The sequence below is a fragment of the Gorilla gorilla genome, chromosome 10 (genome assembly GCF_029281585.2).
Source record: "Gorilla gorilla gorilla isolate KB3781 chromosome 10, NHGRI_mGorGor1-v2.1_pri, whole genome shotgun sequence".
Classification (NCBI taxonomy): Eukaryota; Metazoa; Chordata; class Mammalia; order Primates; family Hominidae; genus Gorilla; species Gorilla gorilla.
In genome coordinates, this window is record NC_073234.2 from 21,208,247 (window position 1) to 21,229,871 (window position 21,625).

The 21,625-nt window shown below is 46.1% G+C and overlaps 1 protein-coding gene across 1 annotated transcript in view; it reads right to left on the reverse strand.

The window, feature by feature from the left end:
• Positions 1–5,274: 5,274 nt before the first annotated feature.
• The window catches only part of ANO2 (anoctamin 2), a 386,124-nt gene continuing 369,773 nt past the window's right edge, over positions 5,275–21,625 (reverse strand). The window contains exons 21-25 of the mRNA XM_031001166.3: positions 20,989–21,141; positions 20,579–20,631; positions 18,465–18,646; positions 8,195–8,300; positions 5,275–6,205 (exon numbers count right to left, since the gene is read on the reverse strand). Of these exons, the coding sequence (XP_030857026.2) occupies positions 5,936–6,205; positions 8,195–8,300; positions 18,465–18,646; positions 20,579–20,631; positions 20,989–21,141 (764 nt within the window). The 3' untranslated portion in view covers positions 5,275–5,935. The remainder of the gene's footprint in view (positions 6,206–8,194; positions 8,301–18,464; positions 18,647–20,578; positions 20,632–20,988; positions 21,142–21,625) is intronic.

Sequence of the window (21,625 nt, forward strand, 5' to 3'; positions counted from 1 at the left end):
AGGGAGAAGTCGAACTGCAATATGTTGCAACAGAGGCCTCAGCCAATCCCACAGAAAGCTCTGGAGCTGGAGTAGCATTTAGAGTTAGAATCAAGGCAAGGTGGGCCTTACCCCCCTGCAGTGATGAGTCACTGGATGTGGGCTGCCCCAGAGTGGGACAGTGACCATGGCCTGGGCAGTTCCCTTATAGCTGAGGCAATTCCAGAGTGACCCACCTGTGACCATCACCAGCTGAGGAATGAGCACCTAAGTCCTGAGGGACTTTGGTGGCAACTTTGACACGACCTTGTTAATTTTTTTTCAACCTGAAGGTGTACTCAGGTGAACTAAGGGACGGATATGACAATATAAAAAGATCAAAGAGTTTTCCTAATTCATTTTTAACCACAAACCCTGCATGGCTATATATTTCAAATAAGCTATGGGGCAAAGATTCGTCCCTTGGTTTCCCATCTCATTCTTTTCCTTGCTCCAGGAAATGCTTTCCACAGCCTGCTGGAATTGTTGTAGAAAAAAAAAACGGGTTCTTGTCACATGCCCGGGATAATTTAGGCACATGGACACATTGTAGGGTGAGTAGGGCAGGGTTTATTGGGTGAAAAGGAAAGAATCTCTCAGCAAAGTGAGAGGAGTTCCTGTTAACAGATCCCCATCTCACAGATTGAATCCCAGGTCACCACCCAGGAACTGGAGAGGCTGGGCTCCTCCCCTCTGCAAACTGCTCAAACTTCACGAGTCTCTACCCCCTCCTCCCAGTGCAGGCTGGTGGAAGATTCTCCGGGGACCGTCCCCCTTATCTTCCTCCTGCATCTATCAGAATGTCCTACCACAATTTGTGACCACTCAGAAGAGCAACTGGCACATTCCCTTTCTATTTTTCTTAACAATGACTAATCTACTTGCAAGGTTAGAATATTGTGCTGGGAGGATTAGCAAAACAAAAGAATCCTATTTCTCTTACTGAAAAGCAAAATTAGGCCATTTCATTGAGCAGAGATGTAGTGGCAATTTTCTCCATCTTTAAAAGCTTTCTTGAGGATAGAATAATTCCATCATCACAAGTGGGATGTGGTAGACCCTTTGGATCTGGAAGGGCTGTGAAGGAGAGCACGTGAAGGAACGTCTCATCTCTTACTTTATACTATTCTTTTGCACAAAGAGCACATGAAGAAAATACCCTTAAGATTATTTATCTGAATCAACCATCAAGTTGATTTCATTTATTTTTGTTTTTCATAAGAAAAGAATGGCGAAACCACTCAGTGACAGACAACCCTTCATAACAACGTCTACCTGGGGCTGGTAGATGTCTCTGTTAACAAAGTCTAGAAGTTAGTGTGTGTGGAGTGATTGCAATTGTACATGAAAATAAGACTGGGAAAAAAGACTGATTGCAAATTAGTTCTTGGAGGTAAAAATTCAGGTAATTTAAACTTTTTACTTGACATTTTATTTCTTGCATTTTCTAAGTCTTCTTCAATGAGCATGGATCACTTTTATAATTAAACCAAATAAATGCTATTACAAATCAATGAATGTTATTGTACATATACCATAGGAACACAATTAAACTGAATTATTAACTACTATTATTTCTAGAAAGGAGGAATTGGATAATGAGCAATTTCTTTTTCTTTCTTCAGTGTTTCAGATTTTTGCTCACAATTTTTTTTTTTTTTGCATGTCACAATGGAATAAAAAATTTTCATTATTTCCTTAAAGAGCTCAGGGAAGGAGTCTTCATTGTTTGCTTTATTTTTAAATTGAAAGTGCACCTACCATGTCTTCACCCAGGTTAGCAAGTCTGTTGGAAAGTTCTCTTTACTTAGCTTAAACCCCTACTGCTGCTGGGGTAAAGCAAGCACATCTGGTGGTCTGGCTAGTAACATGAGTGCTACTGAGACTTTGGGCCTGGGGATGGGGGCAAATTATAAAATTCCTATATTCCTTCTAGTGGAAAAGGGGAAGAAAGTTGAATCCCTCCCGAGCATAAATCTGTCTATGGTCTGTGATATAGTGAAGTACACATTTGGACTTCATCCTTGTTTCTTGACATATAACTCCTAAAATCAGTAGAATCCCAAAGTGAAGTGTCATTTCGTAGGCTAATGAGTTGATGGCTGGCAGACCCTGGGTAGCTTCAGGATGGGGCTGGTCACCAGAAAGACGGAGGCAGCATTAGAGGGTTGAGACTTTCAGTCCCACCCCCAACATGTGGAGAGGGGAGAGGGGCTGTAGGTTAAGTTGTTCAAGGACGGCCAGTGATTTAACCAATCCTGCCTACTGATGAAGCTTCCATAAAAACCAAAAATGATTGGTTTCCACAGCTGCCAGATAGCTGAACACTTGGAGGTTCCTGGAGGTGGCAGCCAGAGAGCCTGCACCCTCACTCGCAGCACGCTTACCTTGCTCTTCTTTTTCCTTTTGCACAGCAGCGATCACCTTCTGACCCACTGTGTACTAATAGTTTGCTCTCACTGTTGCTCTGCCTCTCTGACCCATACACAGAGCATAAGCTCCTGAGGGCGGGAATCTGTGTTCTGTGGGGTGATGTATCCAAAGCACCTCACAGAGGCTGACACATAGTAGAAGCTCAGTACACATTTTTTTTTTTTTTTTTTTTTTTTGAGACAGAGTCTCGCTCTGTCCCCCAGGCTGGAATGCAGTGGCGCGATCTCGGCTCACTGCAAGCTCCACCTCCTGGGCTCATGCCATTCTCCTGCCTCAGTCTCCCCAGTAGCTGGGACTACAGGCGCCCACCACCACACCTGGCTAATTTTTTGTATTTTTAGTAGATACGGGGTTTCACTGTGTTAGCCAGGATGGTCTCGATCTCTTGACCTCGTGATCCACCCGCCTTGGCCTCCCAAAGTGCTGGGATTACAGGCGCCCGGCCTGAGGGATTACCGCGCCCGGCCTCAGTACACACTTTTGAATGAATCTATGTTTATTGGAATAAAAGGACTGATGAGACACATGTAGTGAAAAAAGATGAAAAGACAGCACATATAGCATGAAAGGAAAATAAAAACTCAGGACCCCAAAGCAATCTGCCAAAAGGAAAAAATGAAGCTGAAAGCTGAGTCATGCAGGAAACTGCCTTTCCTTTTGCTCCTAAGCAGACAGCTACACAGAAAAGTCTAGATAGCTCCACAGGAAGCTACTCTATGTCCACCTTATCTTACGTAAAATGCCGATTTACTGAGCACCAGAAAAACACAAAATCGGCTGTTCTCCTACCTGCTCCAGTAATGAGATCACACCCTCCCTCTTACCCACCCCCAGCCCACTTTTCCCCTTTAAATATTGAAGCCCTCAACATCATCTTCAGAAAAAGGCACAGACCACAGACCTTCTGTGATTCCGTGTTCTTTCCTTCTGGGGATGTCCTTCACCTTGGCAAAATAAACTTCCAAATTGATTGAGACTTGTCTCAGATACTTTTCTGCTTTAAAATAGCATAACTGTGGTTAAAAGAAATTAGATGTGTGTGAGGGGGAATGAGAGTCTCCAAGACACAGCAAGTGCCAATGCCAATTATAGATTTGGGGATTGTGGGTGATTTTATTTGCTTCATTGTTTGTTGGACTATCTGAACATTTCTTGGTATGCAAGCTTAACCTTTATGATGATACAAAAATGTTTCTTTTAATTTAAAAAAGAGGAAGAAAAACAAGTGGGTCCTGAACCAGCCATGGGCAGCCAGTGGGCCTGGAGATAGCACGGTTGGAGCCAAGTGGGTGTCTTGGCGGTGGAGGCAGCCCTCAACCTTGACCATGGACTGTCACTGCTTCCTGCAAATGTCAACACCACCCACACTGGCAGTCATCCCTGGGGATTGCTTCCTTTGATAGGCCTGGAATCTCCGTGTCATCAATGCTCCTTGCAATAACATCTTCCTCCCACTGGTCACCGCACTCTCCCCAAATCAGGTAAAGCCTATTGTCAAATGATGCAGTGTTCCATACTGCTGTAGTTTGAACCTCAGCTCAAGTGGTAAGTTTGCATATTAAGAGGTCAGAGGCCGGATACGGTGGCTCACACCTGTAATCCCAGCATTTTGGGAGGCCAAGGCAGTCAGATCACCTGAGGTCAGGAGTTCGAGACCAGCCTGACCAACATGGAGAAACCCCATCTCTACTAAAAATACAAAATTAACCAGGCATGGTGGCGCATGCCTGTAATCCCAGCTACTCAGGAGGCTGAGGCAGGAGAATCGCTTGAACCTGGGAGGTGGAGGTTGTGGTGAGCCAAGATTGCACCGTTGCGCTCCAGCCTGGGCAAGAAGAGTGAAACTTCGTCTTAAAAAAAAAAAATCTGAGGCAATTAAAACTGGTTGTAAGATTTCCTGTACAGGAGTGGCCTGGTACACGTTAGCCTATTGCTCTCACTAAGAGCTGTATCTATGTCCTATTAGTCCCACAAAAGAAGAAGCCGCTTTCCTGAGCGAGGGTTGGCAGTCAGTGCAATTCTGCATGTTCCTAGGAGGAAATCAGAAAGGTGGTGGGCAGCACTGGTGACCAGCCAGCACCTACAGGCCCGCACATTGCCAGGTGTGCTCAAACAGCAGAACCATAGCTCTCATTTTTCCTCTGGAATACCATCCCCCCTGCAGCTTCCACTCAGGCATTTCGTTGGACTCTAGTCCCGCTGACCTGCAAGGAGCTAGGATGAAGTGATTGTGCAACAGATTTCTGGGCAGCAGGTGGGCCTGAGGTGTATGAACGGCAATGATGAGTGATGTTTGGCCCGTGCTTCCAACTTTACATCATGATCTCAGCACAGCACTCTGGGAAGCTGCTACCAATTGATTATGTTAGTATTGCAAGATGTAACCTCTTCACCATCGGGGTTTGTCATTAATTTGTATTTAGAATGGTAAACCCCTTACCTCCTGTGCCTTCACACTTCCTGTCTACTTGTCTTACCTAATATTTCTCCATGGCACTTATTACTATCCAAAACACTGTACATTTAGCTTATCGTCTGTCTTTCCCCAGGATGTAAGCTTCATGAGGCAGGGATTTTGTCTCCTTTATCTTCTGCTCTATCTCCAGTCTGAGAACAATGCCTGGCACATAGTAGAAGCTCAATAAATAGGAAAGGAAAGGAAAGGAAAGGAGAGGAGAGGAGAGGAGAGGAGAGGAGAGGAGAGGAGAGGAGAGGAGAGGAAAGGAGAGGAGGCGAGACAAGACAAGAGGAGAGGAGACGAGAGGAGATGAGAGGAGAGGAGAGGAGAGGAAAAGAAAGGAAAGGAGAGAGAGACAAGGCACAAAGACAACAGATGCATCTTTATAAAGAATGTGTCCATTTAATTTATTATTTTAAATCTGAACTTTCATAAAATGATGGTTATCTGCATTTAGCTCTAAACGTTTTTGTGACGTGAAGTGGAGACAAGCCCAGGTTTGGACCTTTGCACCTTACTATCAGGTCCAGCAGCTGCACCATTCAGCCCTGTAACTTAATTTGCATCTGCTGAGACTGTGGCAGCCCCACTGCAAGTGACTCAGTTTTCTTGTAGTGATAGTAGGTAGGGGATGCTGTGCTCCTGACTGCATTTCTCTTACAGCTGGCCAAAGTCAGAAATGATGGTGAAGTACAAGAGGGTGCCCCAGGGTACATGGGAATGCTCACGGTGCCTGAGACTCTGGGGTGGAGAGACCCCAGTGGGGTTCCAATCCCTCAAAAGGATACAGCTTAAAAGGGGACCTAAAAGAAACTTAAGCTTGAAGTTTCTGAGATGTAGCATCATTTCTCTTCCTTCCTACACTCATTCTGTCAGGCTCTTTCTTTTTACACATTACCCCCTCTTCAAGACCCCATCAAGCCAGGCCCCTGCAGACAGACAGCACGCCACATGGGTGTAGGAACATGCTTACGTGCATGTGCGTGTCTCTGCTGCCGTGCCCTCCTCTGCTGCAGGCTGAACTGCTCACACATTGGTGTGCTGAGAGCCTGACGACATCATGCTGCCCAGCTGGCTTTGGCCTGAAGGTGCTGAGCTGGCTGCCTGGCTCCTGCTTCGATCCCCACCTCCTGGGCTCCTCAGGGCCGGCTCATCCATCAGCTTGAGCTTCTCGTGCTCCTCTTTCAGGAAGAAATCCACTAATAAGCTCTTCTCTTTCTTGATCTGGTCGCTGATGTCCGTGGGGATGTCTGGAATCATCCAGTCCACGAGGACGCTCAGGAACATCACGAGGTTCTGCAAAAAGCCAAGGAGAAAGGGGCTGAGTTGGAGAGGCCCGGTCTGGGGAGGTGGCGGCCCTGGAGCAGAATGCCTCTGTGTCAATCCTGGCTTTGCAACTTACCAGCCCAGTGATCGCAACCAGTGAGCATAACTCTACCTTGGTGTCCTCACCCATAAAATGGAGCGGAAACACTGCCTACCCTGGAGTGGTTGTCAGGATGAAACGGGTTCATACATGTGGAGTATCTGCCGCAGTGCCTGGCACAGAGCAGGACTCTGTCAGTAGTAGCTACTGCTTCTCCCCTTCCCCAGGACTTGTGCCCCCACACCATCCTCAGAGTGTTCCCATGTGTCCAGTTCTTGCTTCTTGGCCTCTAAGCCTCCAGGCCCTCCCTGCTTTAGAAAATGGAAAGTGGCTTTCTAGCAAGTGGCCACAAAGCCCAGTGGCTTCTCCTGGGCTGTCACTGTGCCACTTGTTCCTCTCCTCCCTCCATCTGGCTCTCTCTATCCTCTACACTAGAGACGGACTTGAGGTTTTTGCATTGACTTCGGGCCTTCACTGACCCAACCCACTGCTGACATTCACCTTATACCGGTCTCAGTCACTGCAGCCACCTCGGCTAACCCTGCCTGTCTGGGAACCCCTGCATCCAGCTTGCCCCGATTGGGTCTAGGCTTTGGCGCACACTTGCAGTGGTCTTCCTCCTGGCTGCTAAGCCACATCCCTTTGCTGGTGCACACAGTAGGCCAGGACTACCTTTTCCCCAGAACACTTACTGTCTCAATGAATGAATATAGGACAACAATGCCTGGCATGGCTCAATGAATGCATCTGATTCCCATCCATTTCCCCAGGCCACACTTCACCCAGCTTTACCCAACACACTCCTCCCATTGTGATACTCTTCCCTGGCTGCCAGTTGCACGCTTACATGCCTTTTCCCCTCTGAGAGTGGGACTGAGCCCTTGAACCCTACATGTTCCTAGGGGTTCAGGGGAAGACACTGGGGACCAACTGCTGCTTCCAGAGGCTCCTGGGCATCTTGGGTGCTTGGGAGCTGCTTCACCAAGTCACACACTCTTCCTCTGAATCCACTCCTTCCTGTGTGAGTGAAATGTGACATGTGACATACGGGAAAGTGAGGAGACTCCTGGGGGTGGGACAGCAGGGGATGTCTGAGCGATCATTCAAACATATCGCCTCCATCTCTCCAGAGGAAGAATGGCTGTCTTCTTTAGGTGAAAGACTAGCCGATGGGCTTCTCCACTTTCTGGGCTGGGGTCTGGGGGCAGGATACTTTAGAGCCCCCCAGAGATCTGCCTTCAGGGAATACAAAAGCCTGAGGGAGCCAAAGAGAAAAGGATCTGGGCTCGTTCTCCAGCCCTGCTTGAAGACCGGGGGCACCCAGAGTGGGAATTGGGGGCCCTCGAGCTCAGAGAATCTCAGCGATGCAATTGGAGCTGTGGCTATTGTCCCAGATAGGAATCACTGGGCTCGAGTTTGCTATTCATTCAGGGATGGCTCGATGGCTCTGGGGGCCCTTCTCACCAGATGTCTCAGTGGCTAAAACAGCACTAACAAAGGAGGGAGCCCAGAGTGCAAGAAGAAAGGTTCCAAACCTGAGCTCTTTCATGGCTGCAGAGATGAGATGGGGCTGTTTGTCTGCCCCAGGCTGGGACTCTGGTTTCAATGGCCCTTTTCCTTTCTTTGCCTTAGGTTTAAACCGGAATCTGTCTCCACCCTGCAACTTATTCCACATCTGTCTTGTAACCTTACACCGTGTTTTATCCTCTGTCTGCAAAGTCCACCCATTAAAGAAAGCCCTCTCAAGAGTCCTCCTGCTTCAACCAGGAAAGGAGCCCTCACTTCTGCCTGCCACACATGAAGCTTTCTTATGTCACAGAGTACCACAGGAACCTGGAGGTAGGTGCAAGCAATGAGTGCAGTGTCCTTACTCCTGCAGCCCGGATTCAAATGGGCTATTCCCTATCCCAGCAACTCACCTGGAAGATTATGACAAAAGCCAGACGGGCGGACAGAATAAACCAGTACTGTTTCGAAAACTCATAAGGGTTCGGGGCCCATGGCGGCTCTCGGTAATCCTTAAACCTGCCCAAAGAGAAATGTGGTGTTAAGATCGGGAGCGCATGGAGAACAGGGTGGTCATTCTCTGGGTGAAACCTCGAGGGCTGGCTGGAGCATCAGGCACGCATGCCCTTGGCATCGACTTGAGAAGCAGGGGGAAGTGGGGGGAATCTATGGCCTAACCAACAAATTTCCAAAAAGGACTAAAGTCCAAGAAAGCCAATGTCAGCCTAGAAATGTCCTAAAAAGATGTTTCTACTACCCTCTCCAATAGCTCCCAAAGCTTACTTTGGTGTCAGGCATCAACTCCCAAACGAGCCCAGGGCATCTGAGGGTAGTCCAGGCCAGTGGGTCCACCTGGGCCTCCCACTAGCCTGTGGCCTCTGTGTGGGTAGGGGAGACCCAGACACCCTGAATGGTGCTCTGCAGCCGGGGGGTCGGGGAAGATGCAGACACCAGCAGGCAGTCTTGGGCTTCTTCCCCTTCCAGATGCTTCAGGACTACAGCCACTAGAGGGGCTGGCCTTGCTTCATGGCTGCATTCTTGAACCAAAAAGAAGGCTGATCCAGACCAAGCTGGAGGCTGAGTGAATTTGGGATGGGAGGGTCATTAAGCATCACAGTTGATCAATATTCTGTTTTGCTAATCATCTTCCTGATCTGTCTGCATGGTTTAAACTACAAAATGTTAACGCCTGACGTGAGCTCATGCCTCTTTCTCAGACCCATAGAGAAGCCTTGGGTTTTCCCTCACCCTTGCCTTTTCACCCCCACCCCAGAATGATTCATGTGAAAACTAGCTCATTTTCTCAGACTCACATTTTTCTAAGCCTGGAAAAATGACAAGGGGCTGGTACCAGAACTATGACCCTTCCTGGAACAGTTTTCTCCATGGAATTCAACAAATCTTTGCTCATCCTGGGCCAGAGAAAGAGGTGGGTGGTGTCAGGCCACCAAGCAATGATAGTGGCTGCCAAGGAAGGCAGGTAGGGACTCTGCCCTGGTCAATCCCTGAGCAAAGGGTTTTTCTGGAAGGTTTCACATTTCATCTTCACGACAACATCCTCAGGCAGGCATTGTTACCCCAGTATAACACAGGAGGAAACTGAGGCTTGGAGAAGTTGAAGTGTGTGTGGCCAGAGTCTCATGACCAGTAAAGGTGGAGTCAGGGTAGGAATGCGAGTCTGGTTGAATCTGGGCTTTCTTCCCATTATCACAGGGCATCTTACCAGTGGCCGCAGTTTAGGGGACAGCACAAGTAGGTGCTCTTTGGTCCCTTCTCCTGCCATAAATGAATTAGCTGCTCTAAAAGGTCCATGCAAAAGCTAGTTTGTTTTCCATTGTCCAAAGAGAGATGAGAGAAGAAGAGAAGAGAAAAAGAGGAAGAGAAAAAGAGACGCACACACAAAGATAGAAAAGGGAGCAGTGATAGAATCAGCAACAGAAAGACACAACTGAGAGGTGGACACTGGGGACTCGACTAGGGCTTGGCAGGAGGCCAGGAGCTACCCTCTCCCTGCCCGACTCCCCCTCTCCCAACAGCTGATCACAGCTGCCGCAAGCTTGGTTTGACATCCGGATGAAAAGCAAAGCTAACTGCAGCCCAGCAGAGCACCACGGGATTCATCATAACCGTCCTCAGCTGAGGACAGAAACATGGCCAGCTCCAGATTATCCTTGCTGATGGCAGAGAGGGAGAGCGTGGCTAAATGAATAAGAACATCTTGGGGTGGGAAAAACCTCAGACTCACCTATCCTCCCGTCGCCCCCAGACAGGACGCCATGGCAACAGCAATTTATCTCACTCTTCTAGAGACCTCCAGAGAAGGGTGCCACACACACATACACACACGCACATGTGTGCACACACGCACACTCCTTACCATGGGGAAATCCTTCCCCGGGTTCAGCCCAATCCCTACTGCTACAATGAAAGTCCATTTCTCTTGTTCTCTAGCTGCATCTCTGCAGGAACAGCTGCTCACTGACCTCGGTATGCGAGCCACTGCTCACCCCTCTTTTTTCCAGTCTGAAAAGAATCCATAAATAATCTAATTCTGGTTCCACCTCTGCTATTAACTCACCCCAGCTTTTGGAAATGTCACTTTGTCCTCCCTCAGTGTCTAAAACATGTTTTAAGTTTAACAAGCATATCCATCTAATTGAGGATCTGCAGAAAGACTAACACAGAGATATGTTCAGAAAACTCTACTTGAAAATAGCTTGATGCAGATAGGCTAAGTGTGGCTCTGTTAGGAACTGATGGTAAGCCATGCCACAGAAAAGAACAGTGAGCAATTTAATATTCATCTGTTCATTTCTTTCCAAAGCTAACTTTATAAAAACTATGACCTACAGTGAGAAGTACATTTTACATTCATGCACATACACAGACTGCAATAAAAATTACACAAAACATACTTTGCTGTGTGCAATGCACTAGAACGCACTAGTATTTTCCTATTCTACTCTATCTGATCCTAACCCACCCTATGCTTTTTTTTTTTTTTTTGAGATGGAGTCTCGCTCTGTCGCCCAGGCTGGAGTGCAGGAACGTGATCTCGGCTCACTGCAACCTCCGCCTCCCAGGGTTCACGCCATTCTCCTGCCTCAGCCTCAGTCCCTCAGCTGGGACTACAGGCGCCCGCCACCACACCCGGCTAATTTTTTGTATTTTTAGTAGAGACGTGGTTTCACTGTGTTAGCCAGGATGGTCTCGATCTCCTGACCTCCTAATCCGCCCGTGCTGGCCAAGCCACCCTATTCTTTAAAATGCCGATCATGACCCACTAAAGTGATTTCATAATTCACTAATAAACCATGACTCATAGTTTGAAAAACCTTGATTCTCCTAAGCCCCTACCACCAGGTAAATGACTCATTGTTTACATTCCAATGTAAGTTCAGATTTCACAATTGTTTTTAAATTTTACCCTAAGAAGTCGGGCTTATCAAATGTTTCACTGAGTAACTTAGAAGACACTAATTAAACAAAGAGATAATTAGCTTTAAGAATAGAAGTGTTCACCAAAGAGAGTGGCTAATCAACCGAATTATTTCCACCACCGTGATGCTGCGTGTTTTGTTTCTAAACCCAGTGCTTAGCACTGGCGACAGTTCGTGCTTTGGAGGTAGCAGGTGAGGGGTTGAAAGCCCTGTCCAGCACTGTCGTTCTCTGTCCTCTTGCAAGTTACCTAACCTTCTGATGCCCAGCTTTCTCATCTATAAAGTGGGCCTGAACTTTCCATCAAAGAGTTGTTCTGAAGACGGAGGGTCAACGCCGAGTGCTCCGCACACTATCTGGCCCATCAGAGGAACCCAATAAATAGCAACTATTCTTTCTCTTTTTACTGGAGGTTACTTATGGAATACACCTTTTCTGTTAAAAGAGGACAGAGCATGTAGACCACGGCTTCCAGTTCCTCCTAGCTTTCCAGAAGGATTTTTGAACATGCAAGCACTAAATGCTGCAAGTTTTAGTGCAAATCAGGAGTCAGCCAAGGGCACAGCCACACAGGGCTTCTCTCAGGACCTCTGTCCAGGTAAATAGCATGAAATGGGCAAGTGCTGGCTGGTGGGTGGAGGCCGCCAGACAGCTCCACAACAGACCCGTTCCCATGGCTTGGGGAGCTCGGGCCTCCTAAAGTCCCACTGAGTTCCCCAGCACTGGGTGAGCCCCCACAACTGGTCAGCCTCCTGCAGCTGCCAGCCGTGGCCCCCAAAGAGAAGCAGAGTTTTATCCCCAGCATATTATTTTAGGGGTGTTCCTGGATCTCACCCTCACCCCTCCAGTCCTCCTTCATTTTCCTTGAGGCTTAAATAACATAAATTTTGAGAGTTCCCCTGAGTTTTCTAATAAGGAGAGACTTCCAATAATGAGACAACTAGCCTGTCTAAAAAGCTAGTCTGCACCTGGAGCGGCTACGCCAGTTACCACCTGTAGGAGACCGAGGAAGTCATTCCCCATTTCCGAACCTAGGTCCCTGATCTACAGAGTGGAACTCCCAAAATGTGTATCCCAGCGCTGAGCATAGAGGAGCTGTCTCAATCCCAGCCAGGAGTGAATAATAGATGTGTGTGCGTGTGTGTCTGCTTGTGTGTATACCTTGCATTTTAAAGGAAGACACTGTGAGAATTAAATAACACAATCTAGGTGAATATGATTTCCGGAGCTTTTGCAGAAAATGAACACAACAGTTTCTTCTGGGATAGAACAGCTGGGGTGGGGGCTGAGAAGTGACCCTTTTCTTCTTATATACATACACAATATGTGTCTATGAAATTAATTACTTTTATAATTAAAAAGTTCAAAATGGTAAAAGATGAATGTAATTAATGGCAATACACAGTTGATTCAAGTACATTTTCATAGTAAGCTTTCCTGAGCAAAATTATAGTGTTAATTTGAACAGACTCATATAATAAATGAAACTGATACAGAAATCAACATTATGTTTTAGCTTTAAAATTATGTTAATATTTTATCTAGATTGTTCTAACTGTGAAAAATCACATTGATTGAATTGAGTTTGTACATGACTTAAAAAGATTTCCATTAACTCAAAATATATTTCATTATAAAACAAACCCATGAAACAATACCTTAAAAGTCCTACAAGTTAATACTATGTTAATGCATAGAAAAATGCCTAGAAAACATTCACCCGTAAGTATCACCCTATTACTGTTGGAAGGATGCCTGGGGTTGGGCAGGGGTTAGGGTGGAGGCAAAACAGAGGTGGAGTGGTTACCTGTAATGTTTAGAATTTTTGTAGAACTAGATTAATAAATGACATGTCATTAAACCTGAAGTTTAAAAAAAAAAAAAGAAAAGAATCTTTGAAGATTTTTTATTCCAAAGTCCCCATTTTTACAGATGAAAAAACTGAGGTACAGAGAGGAGAGAGACTCAGGGCTCAGATGTCCTCATCCTGTCCTCACTTGCAGGGTGACTAGTGACAGTGACATCTGCCACAATTCATCACAACACAAAATCACTGTGGGCAGGGACAGTGCTGAAGTCAACGATCAGTAACAGCTTTTTAATGAGCTTTTGTTATGTAATGAATCAGCTAGTAAATGCGTTTCTCAACTCCAAATAGTGGCATGTAAAAAACATTTTAGTAGCCCCAGTGGAAATTAATGTCATGTTAATGCTGAACACAACTACATACAATATTTTCATACCATCTGAGCTACTTAAAACTGCCTCCTGGAATTGGCCCTTAACAAAGGAAAACAGTACAGGCAATTAGGAACTAATGAGTCAATCCAGTGGTTGATAAGAATCAGGAAAGGTGGCACCCAGAAAAGCTAACAGCCTCTGGTTTCGGTGGGAAGCAGATGGGAGGCAGCCACGGGCTGGAAGGGAGCACCCCTCTTCAAAGACTTTTCTCAGGATACGGGGTGTGCAAGCCCTTAGGACCTGCAGGAAAACCTGGCAGAAGCCATCCACAGAAGCTGCTGCTGGATGCTCAACAAACACCTCCAAGCAGACCTGCTGGGTTGACAATGCCCAGGTAGGCTCTTCGAGCTCTGAGACGAGATATCTCTGCTCCCTTCCAGCTGAGCTGGGAAGTCAAGCCCACATCTGTCCTCCAGGACGTGGCGGCCCTTCGACCCTGTCAAATGCTGCTAATCATGCCTGCAGATTGATGTCACAGGACTGTTTACGGAGCAGCCCTGCCAGAGCAGTCAGATGACAGAGGCAAGCATCGCTCCAAAATGCTGGGAATGCATCTCAAACGGGCAGCCGGAGACTTGTCCTAACTTTTATTGCTATTTTTAAGATACCTCTATCCCTGGCGAGGCTGGGTTGGAGCCGGAGACCTCAGTTTTATTTGACCACATTTATCTCCAGAGGTCACTGAAAGCTAAGAATAAGAAGGGTCAACAAGTTCCCAACACTATTTGCCAGAAAATCATGACAAACCTTGTTTCCCACCACGGAAGCAGTTTTAACTGGCTCTAGGACTAGCTGAAGAGTTATCTCTGTTTCTCAAAATACTTCTCTATCATAGTCCCTTCTCCTCCTCCTCCCCTCTCTCTTTCTTCTCTCTCTCTCTCTCTCTTCCATGTACACATATATGTATACGGAATTATCTCAAGAATCTCAGTTCCTGACTTAGAAAGACATCCATAGCGGTTATGCCTCTGCTTTCTAAATCTCCAGAGAATTGAATGACCCAGACAAGTTCACACAGCAGGCAGTGGATAGGACTCACATGAGGCAGAGATTTCCATCAACAACCCTTATCAATCTAGGAAACGCAGCCCCCAGAGCACACCTATTTGACATATTATGTCTAGATCACATGCTGACCCTATTTTCTGAACATCTACCTACATTTCACAGTAGGGCATCTCTTTATGTTAAACATAACCCTCAGTGTAACCCAATAGTCTTCACACTGTAGGCAGAGACGTAACACCAATAAAAAGCTTGATCTCATCACTGCCCTCTGAAACCCCTACAGTGGTACCCTGTGGCCCTAAGAGAGACTCCACGCACCTCAACAGGACCAGCATCCTCTCCTTAATATGGAGTTTGCTTTTTTCTTTCAGCCTCCTCTCTCATAGCTTACCCCTCTCACCTGAGCCTGTCTCCCTGGAATACAGTGTTCTCTCGGAACCTCCATCACCACCTGACACAGCCCTTGCTGCCCCATGACCTACCACCCTCCCCACCCCACTTACCAGCCAGGCTGACGTGGCCACATGAGTGAGGAGTTTCAATGTGATCGTCTCCATGGCCATTCTTGTATTGTTCATTCTTCAGGTTTCATCTCCCTTGAAACATCCCCTAAACACTTAAGTCTGTGTTAGGTGCAGGGCCTCCCTCCTTAGGGATCCCTTAGCTCTCTGCTGTTGCCCTATTGTCAATCATTAAAGCTGTATTTTAATTTTAATTCCTTGTTTACTTATTGTCTGCTCCATCTAGAGCTCTTGAGGGATGCACTATGTCTCGCTCCCTATTATACAACCAATGCCAAGCCTTTAGTAGGGTCTCAAAAATATTTGCCTAATGAATCTGTAGTCCTCACTGGTACTGAGAGAGGAAGGAAAAATGATGGATGCTTCAAAGTCACTTCAGCTTGATCTTGGGATGATTTATTTTCTGCAAATAAATTTTCTTGGCAGAAATATAGAATGAAAGTGCACTTTCTATGCATGTGCCCACTGATAATTCTGCCACTCAGTGTCAGATTTTTTTCTAAAACGGGCCACAAACAAGCCATGATCTTATCTACTTGCATGGGAATAATGGGGAGACAACTATCAGAGCCTTATAGCTGGCCGGAAGATCCAGTGACTCTGAAGGCAGATACAAGAAAGCTCAATCTGATCCACGCATATTCACAATACCTGGTGTCCTGGGCATTGGTTGTTTTGGCTGAGTAGCACCCATTTGCCTTATTTCTCACCACAGTTCCTGGCAATCATACGGAACTTAAAAACACAGTCAACATTGACTGCAGTGGAGCTGGGAGGTGGGCAGAGACCGGATTTGGGCAGACTGGATTGAATGAAAACTTGCCTTAGATTAGATCTACCCTCAACTTCCCATAGGGACCATTAAAATTCCTATTGATTTAAGCCTGTTTCACCAGTGATACACCTGAAAAGCATATTCATAGGTGTTAGTGGAAAATCTGATGGTCAAGGGCAAGATCAGAGACCCTTGTGCTCTATGAGGACAAGTGCTTCTAGAGCAACTAAAGAAACAGACGATGTGAGCCTGGCTTTCCCACACGACAAGTCACACTGGTGCTGCCTCCCATTGGACATGGAGGTGGAGACCTGCGCTCTTAAGAGAGATGTGAGCTTTAGACCCTGCTTTGAGAAGACCTAGATGCTACTGGAAAGGCCTCGAGCTGGTCCAGACCCTCTGCGCTGTGGAACTATGTCGCTGGGGTCTGCAGACCCAAGTCCAGCACCATGGACAGACAGTCTAGCATGCCAGCCATGCAGAGGGGCCCCCAGGCAGTGCATGGCCTGGCAGCAAATCTGCCTGCAATGTGGTTTTAGTCTATGAGAGTCAGACTCTTTATAGGTCCAGATGCGAAAAATCCTGAAACATCTAGGCTAATATAAATCGACACTTATGAGTAAATTTATTCATCAATTCTTGGGTCTGGTTCCTCATTTTTTATCTTTTCTTGGTTGACGACAGTGGAACCCTGAAGTTGTTGTTCCTGGAACTGGAATACCCTTCTATTTAAACCATAGATCGGTACAGTTGTTTAACTCAGCCACCCAGGTTGGGAAAACCAATTGGTGTTCTCTCGTTCATGGTCTCAGACCACAAATCTGAACCTACGTGGCTGTCTTACGAAAGGCTGGCCTTGGGCACCAAGCATGGCAGACATGCCCAGGGTCATCACTGCTGCCAACACAACTGAAAACACAGCTTTTACATCAAATATTATTGGGGATGGTCTAAGAAAGCCCTATGTTGGTCCCACAATACCTTCTCTTAGGTTTTTGTTATTGGTGTAATTAACTATTCTGATTTATATATATGAGGTAGGACTTTGGTCAAGTGCTTTATTGGGACTATCTTTTAACCAGGGTACAAATGGGTTGAATATATTATTCCCCTCTGCTCTTATTCTCTTCATTTGCCCTTCTTGCGTAAATAGTGGAGAGTTTTCCATTTCTTGGCTTCAGTGACCCCAGTGCTGATGGCCTTCAATCAGGACTCAAAGTTGGACGTCTCCAGAAGTCCAGCTTAGTGTGTCAAGGAGTTGGGTGAAAATGACCTATTGGATTTCTTAACATCGTTTTAAATGTAACATGATTGAAATCAAATTCATCATACGTAGCATAAAATTAGACTCTCTCAGCATATTCCCTCTCCCTATCAATGTAACCACATCCCAGTCCTCTGACTTCAGTCCAAGCTTTGGAGATAATCCTAGCTCAGCCACTCTCCTATGTCTACTGTCACCAACTCTGCAATATTTCATGTGAAATAGCTCATCTTCTCCTCTCCTCTTAATTCCTCCCGCCACCCTGGTTTATGCCCAGCACAGTTCATGTCTAAATAATGCAGCAGCCCAGCTGCACTCCCTGGGTCCTACCAACTCTAGCCCATTGTCCTCACTGAGAACAGATCAATTTCTCTAAACCTTCCCTTTATCCTATCATTCCCTGACACTAAAAAAGTCCAGTGTCTTCCTATTGCATCACATTCTAATTCCCGTCAGATTTCAGGACTTCCCGTTATGTACTTTATCCCAACTCTTCAAATTCAACAACCTTTTGGCTTATGCTGTTGTAGGAGTTTCTACATTTACTGTATTTCCTTTAGTAATCCCTTTACTGTGTCTCCTTGCTAACCATATCACCTAGCCCCAAGTCTTTATCCAACAGCCCACATTTGTCCCCACCCCATGACTTTGCCCATGACAACTCCCCACCTAGAATGCTTTTCTTTTCTCTCTTACAACACCTAGCTGCCCCTCCAGGAGGCCCACCCTTTCCATTCTAGTCCCTCAAGTAATCTACCTCTCCTCTGAGCACCCACAATGCTCATGGTCCATACATAAGCTCACCAAATAACCTGCTATTTCCTATCTGTTCTGCTTATTTTCTTCTCAACCAGACCATAGCCCCCTTGATGGTGAGGACAAGGCTCTTTGTCTGCTCCATAGTGTCTAGAAAAAGGCAGTCCATAAATATTTTTTGAGTCATCAAAACTGATTTATAACAACTGATTTATAACAACTGCAGAGAGAGCAGGAGACAGAGGGAAAGGAGAATGATGTACAGCCATGTGTTGCTTAACGATGGGGATATGTTCTGAGACATGCATCATTAGGTGACTTTGCAAACATCACAGAACGTGCTTATACAAATCTAGATGCTATATAGCCTACATCACACCTAGGCTATAAGGTATAGTCTATTGCTCCCAGGCTACAAACTTGTACGGCATATTACTGTACTGAATGCTGTAGGCAGTAATATAGTGGTAAGTATTTGTGTACCTAAATATATCTAAATACAGAAGATGTATGGTAAAAATATGGTATTATAATCTTACGGGACAATCGCCATATATGTGGTCTGCTGTTGTCCAAAACATCATCATGTTGTGCAGGGTTGTAATTCTAGGTCATCCCCATAATTATTTGGATCTATTGCCTCTGGTCCTCTGCTGCCCTCCTCCTGAAGATTACTTTACCTGCAGAACTGAACCTCCTGGTCAAACTGTGAGTTTTCTGGCTGCGTCCCCTCCTTCAGCTGGCTGACGTTGAAAAAGGAGAGGGTGTGGTTGACAAAGCCGTGCAGAGTCCCATTGTGACTGTAGGAGTACTGGTACACCAAGCGGGGGATAAAGTCGGAGGTGATCGCAATGACAAAAGCCTGAGGGACAGAACCATAAGCACTGAGTAGCCAGGATTGATGCTAAAAAGGACTGTCCACTCTTAGGCTCCCCATCAGAAGGAGCTGCTCTGACTGATACAGAAGCTCATGCAGCATGATCAGGTCCCTGAGCTCATGCAGCTGAGTCACATGCCTTTTCCATCTTTGATGTGTATAATAAGTCTACCAGACAGTGGCTGTCAAAAGAGCACACGTCAACCACTGCAGCAAAGGATGCTAAGTCAGTTTGGACCATTTGGTGCTGGAAGGATTAAACCACTTCTGGGATATCTAACATTGCTGTTGAGCAAGCCAAAACATGGTGCATGCTTTCCTGAAAAAATTACCTATAGTGATGAGGGTACTACGTAAGTGTAATGGGCAAGGAAATGGAATGCCCATGTACATCTGCCCCTGAGTAGTACCAGAAAGCCAGAAATACCAAGAATATGATTCCACAGTTTGCTTAATTTGACCATTATCTCTCAACACTTTTTAGCATGTCATGTAATAGAAGTTATTCTTGCATCCATTTTACTTAAGAAAACGGAGACACAGTGGAGAAAGAAACAGGTCCTGCTAGGTGGAGCCACACACACCCAACACAGCATCTGGCATGTCTAAGTGCTCTATAAATGTCCATGGAGCAAACCAAATGACAAATGAACGATTGCGTATTTGAACACAGGGGTACTTTCTGCAAAGAAAGTCTTAAATCTTTTTGGCAGGTGTTTATACTGCATCCTGCACCAACAATTAAAGCCCTTTACCAAAATGTAGTTCAGATATTGTTCTCTAAATGTGTATGTGAATGTGAATGGCCAGAACCATATTTGAGAGTGAATAACATCATAATCATAGCTACAACTTACTGGGCACTTGTTATATGTCCTTTCATCATGCCATTTAATTTCCCAAATGATCTTATTTGGTGGGTACTATTATTATCTCCCATTTGACAGATAAGTAAACAAGTCTTAAAGAGGCCAGGGAAGTAAGACTGCACGTCATTTCTTACTGTAGATGGAAAGTGATTAATACTCAGGGCCTCTGTTCTAACAGACACAACTTCAAAGTAGCGGACTGATCTGTTTTCCAACTTGCACCTTATTTCTAAGCCTCGAGATGTGCACTTCCTACATCACAACATTCAAAATGCAGTGGGCTGATTTGCTCTGCCTCACCTCACACCTTCCAGCCATTTTACATGATCTGGGTAGGAAATCAGGTCAGAGTCAAATCACTGTTTGCCTCCCAAGGGAAAAGGGCTGTGGCTTTCTTTGTGTGCACTGAGCTGGCTGATACATTCCTGGGAGGTGGGACAGGAGGCCCTTCCTGGCCACTGTCCATATAGAATACAGCAGAAAAGGAGCTGGCTGGGGCCCAGCAGGATTTCCTCTGCAGTGTAGACATGTCTGGCAAGGGAGTTAAGGAGGTCACCACAAGTGGGACCCTTCTTCTATGTCCTATCTTAACCTACGCAGTGCCAGAGTCCACGGGGATAATCAAGATTTTGCACTGACAACCTGGAGGAACGGTAATTAGGGACTGTAGCCTGGGCAATGCTCCAGGTATTGTTTAACTCAGGAGTAGAATAAGAAAGGAAAGAGATGAATAGATATGTGGAATTCTTTCCTCATTATTCTTGGCTCCAAGGAAAGATCTGATTTTGACCGTCAGGGCCAACGTATGCATTCTGATGGATAATTACCTTTCTTTCTCTTTGTGAAATTAAAATTAAACCTACAAAGCCTCAGCGACAGCATGATGAGTTACAAGGCATTTGTGAGCTGTTAACCAGAGCACTGTCACCAATAAAGCTACAAATGGAAAAGGCTGGGAGGTGCAAGGGCTGGCTTCCCACTTTGAAGACCTCAGCTTCTCTGGAAGCCCTTCCCACAGAGCGAGTGTGTCATGAATGTAAGTACTTACGTTGCTGATAACAGAGAACTTGCCAATTCCAGAGAGAATGTCAAACCAGATTCCTACAAGACAGAAAAGACAGCGTCTGGCTCACTCCCACCCTCGGCCCAGTGATGACAACGCTGAAGCTCCAGGTGATGTTTTGCAGGTGAACTACGGAGCAGCTTTGCTGGGCCCCCCAGAATGGGCTTGTCTGGAAAGGCTTAGGTAGCCCCCCCATCTGGAAGCTCAGATCACCAGTGGGGGTGGATAATGTGGTCTCAGAAGGCGTCCCTGCACTTCAGGATATGAGGATGAGGGACCCAAAGGGAAGAGGGGCTTTCCCAGCCCTCTTGATTCCTGGTGTGGTGTGACTGTGGCCAGAGGGGACAGAATGGCAGAAGGATGGGCCTGGTGGGACCTCTAAGTGGGGCACATACCGATATCTTTGGTTCTTACAGCATCCGGCCGTCTCAGCTCTGTAACAAACTTCTTTGCATCGAGTCGCACTTCAATGACATTGTTGAGGAGGGCAAACACAGGTGCCAGGGGAAAGGAGGCCACGAAGAGGGTGACGAAACCAAACTGGATGACTGCGAGAGAGAACAGCATGAGGGCTTCAGCAGGAACAAGCAGGACTCAGGTCCCTTCTGGCTTGTAGCTACGGCCCCTTGTCCTTTCTTCCTTGGGTATCTTTCCCATATGGGGTAATTTTTAGTCTCCCTTTTCCTCCTGTGTCACATACACGGTATTTCTTTCTAAGTACCTGCAGGCCTGTTGGTCAATGCCATCACTTGGGAGCAAAGCTCTGGATTAGGCATGGTGGGGAGATACAAGAAAAAAAAGTCTTAATTCCTTCCTTCACCCTTTACTGTCAGTCACTAATCCTACTGATCTAACTCAGGGTTTGGTAAACTTTTTTAGTAAAAGGCCAGATCATAATAAACATTTTTGGATTTGCAGGCCATATGGTTTTGTCACAACGACTCAACTCTGCCATTATACAGTAAAAACAGCTATAGACAGCACATCAACAAATGGGCTTGGCTGAGTTCCAATAAAACTTTATTTACAAAA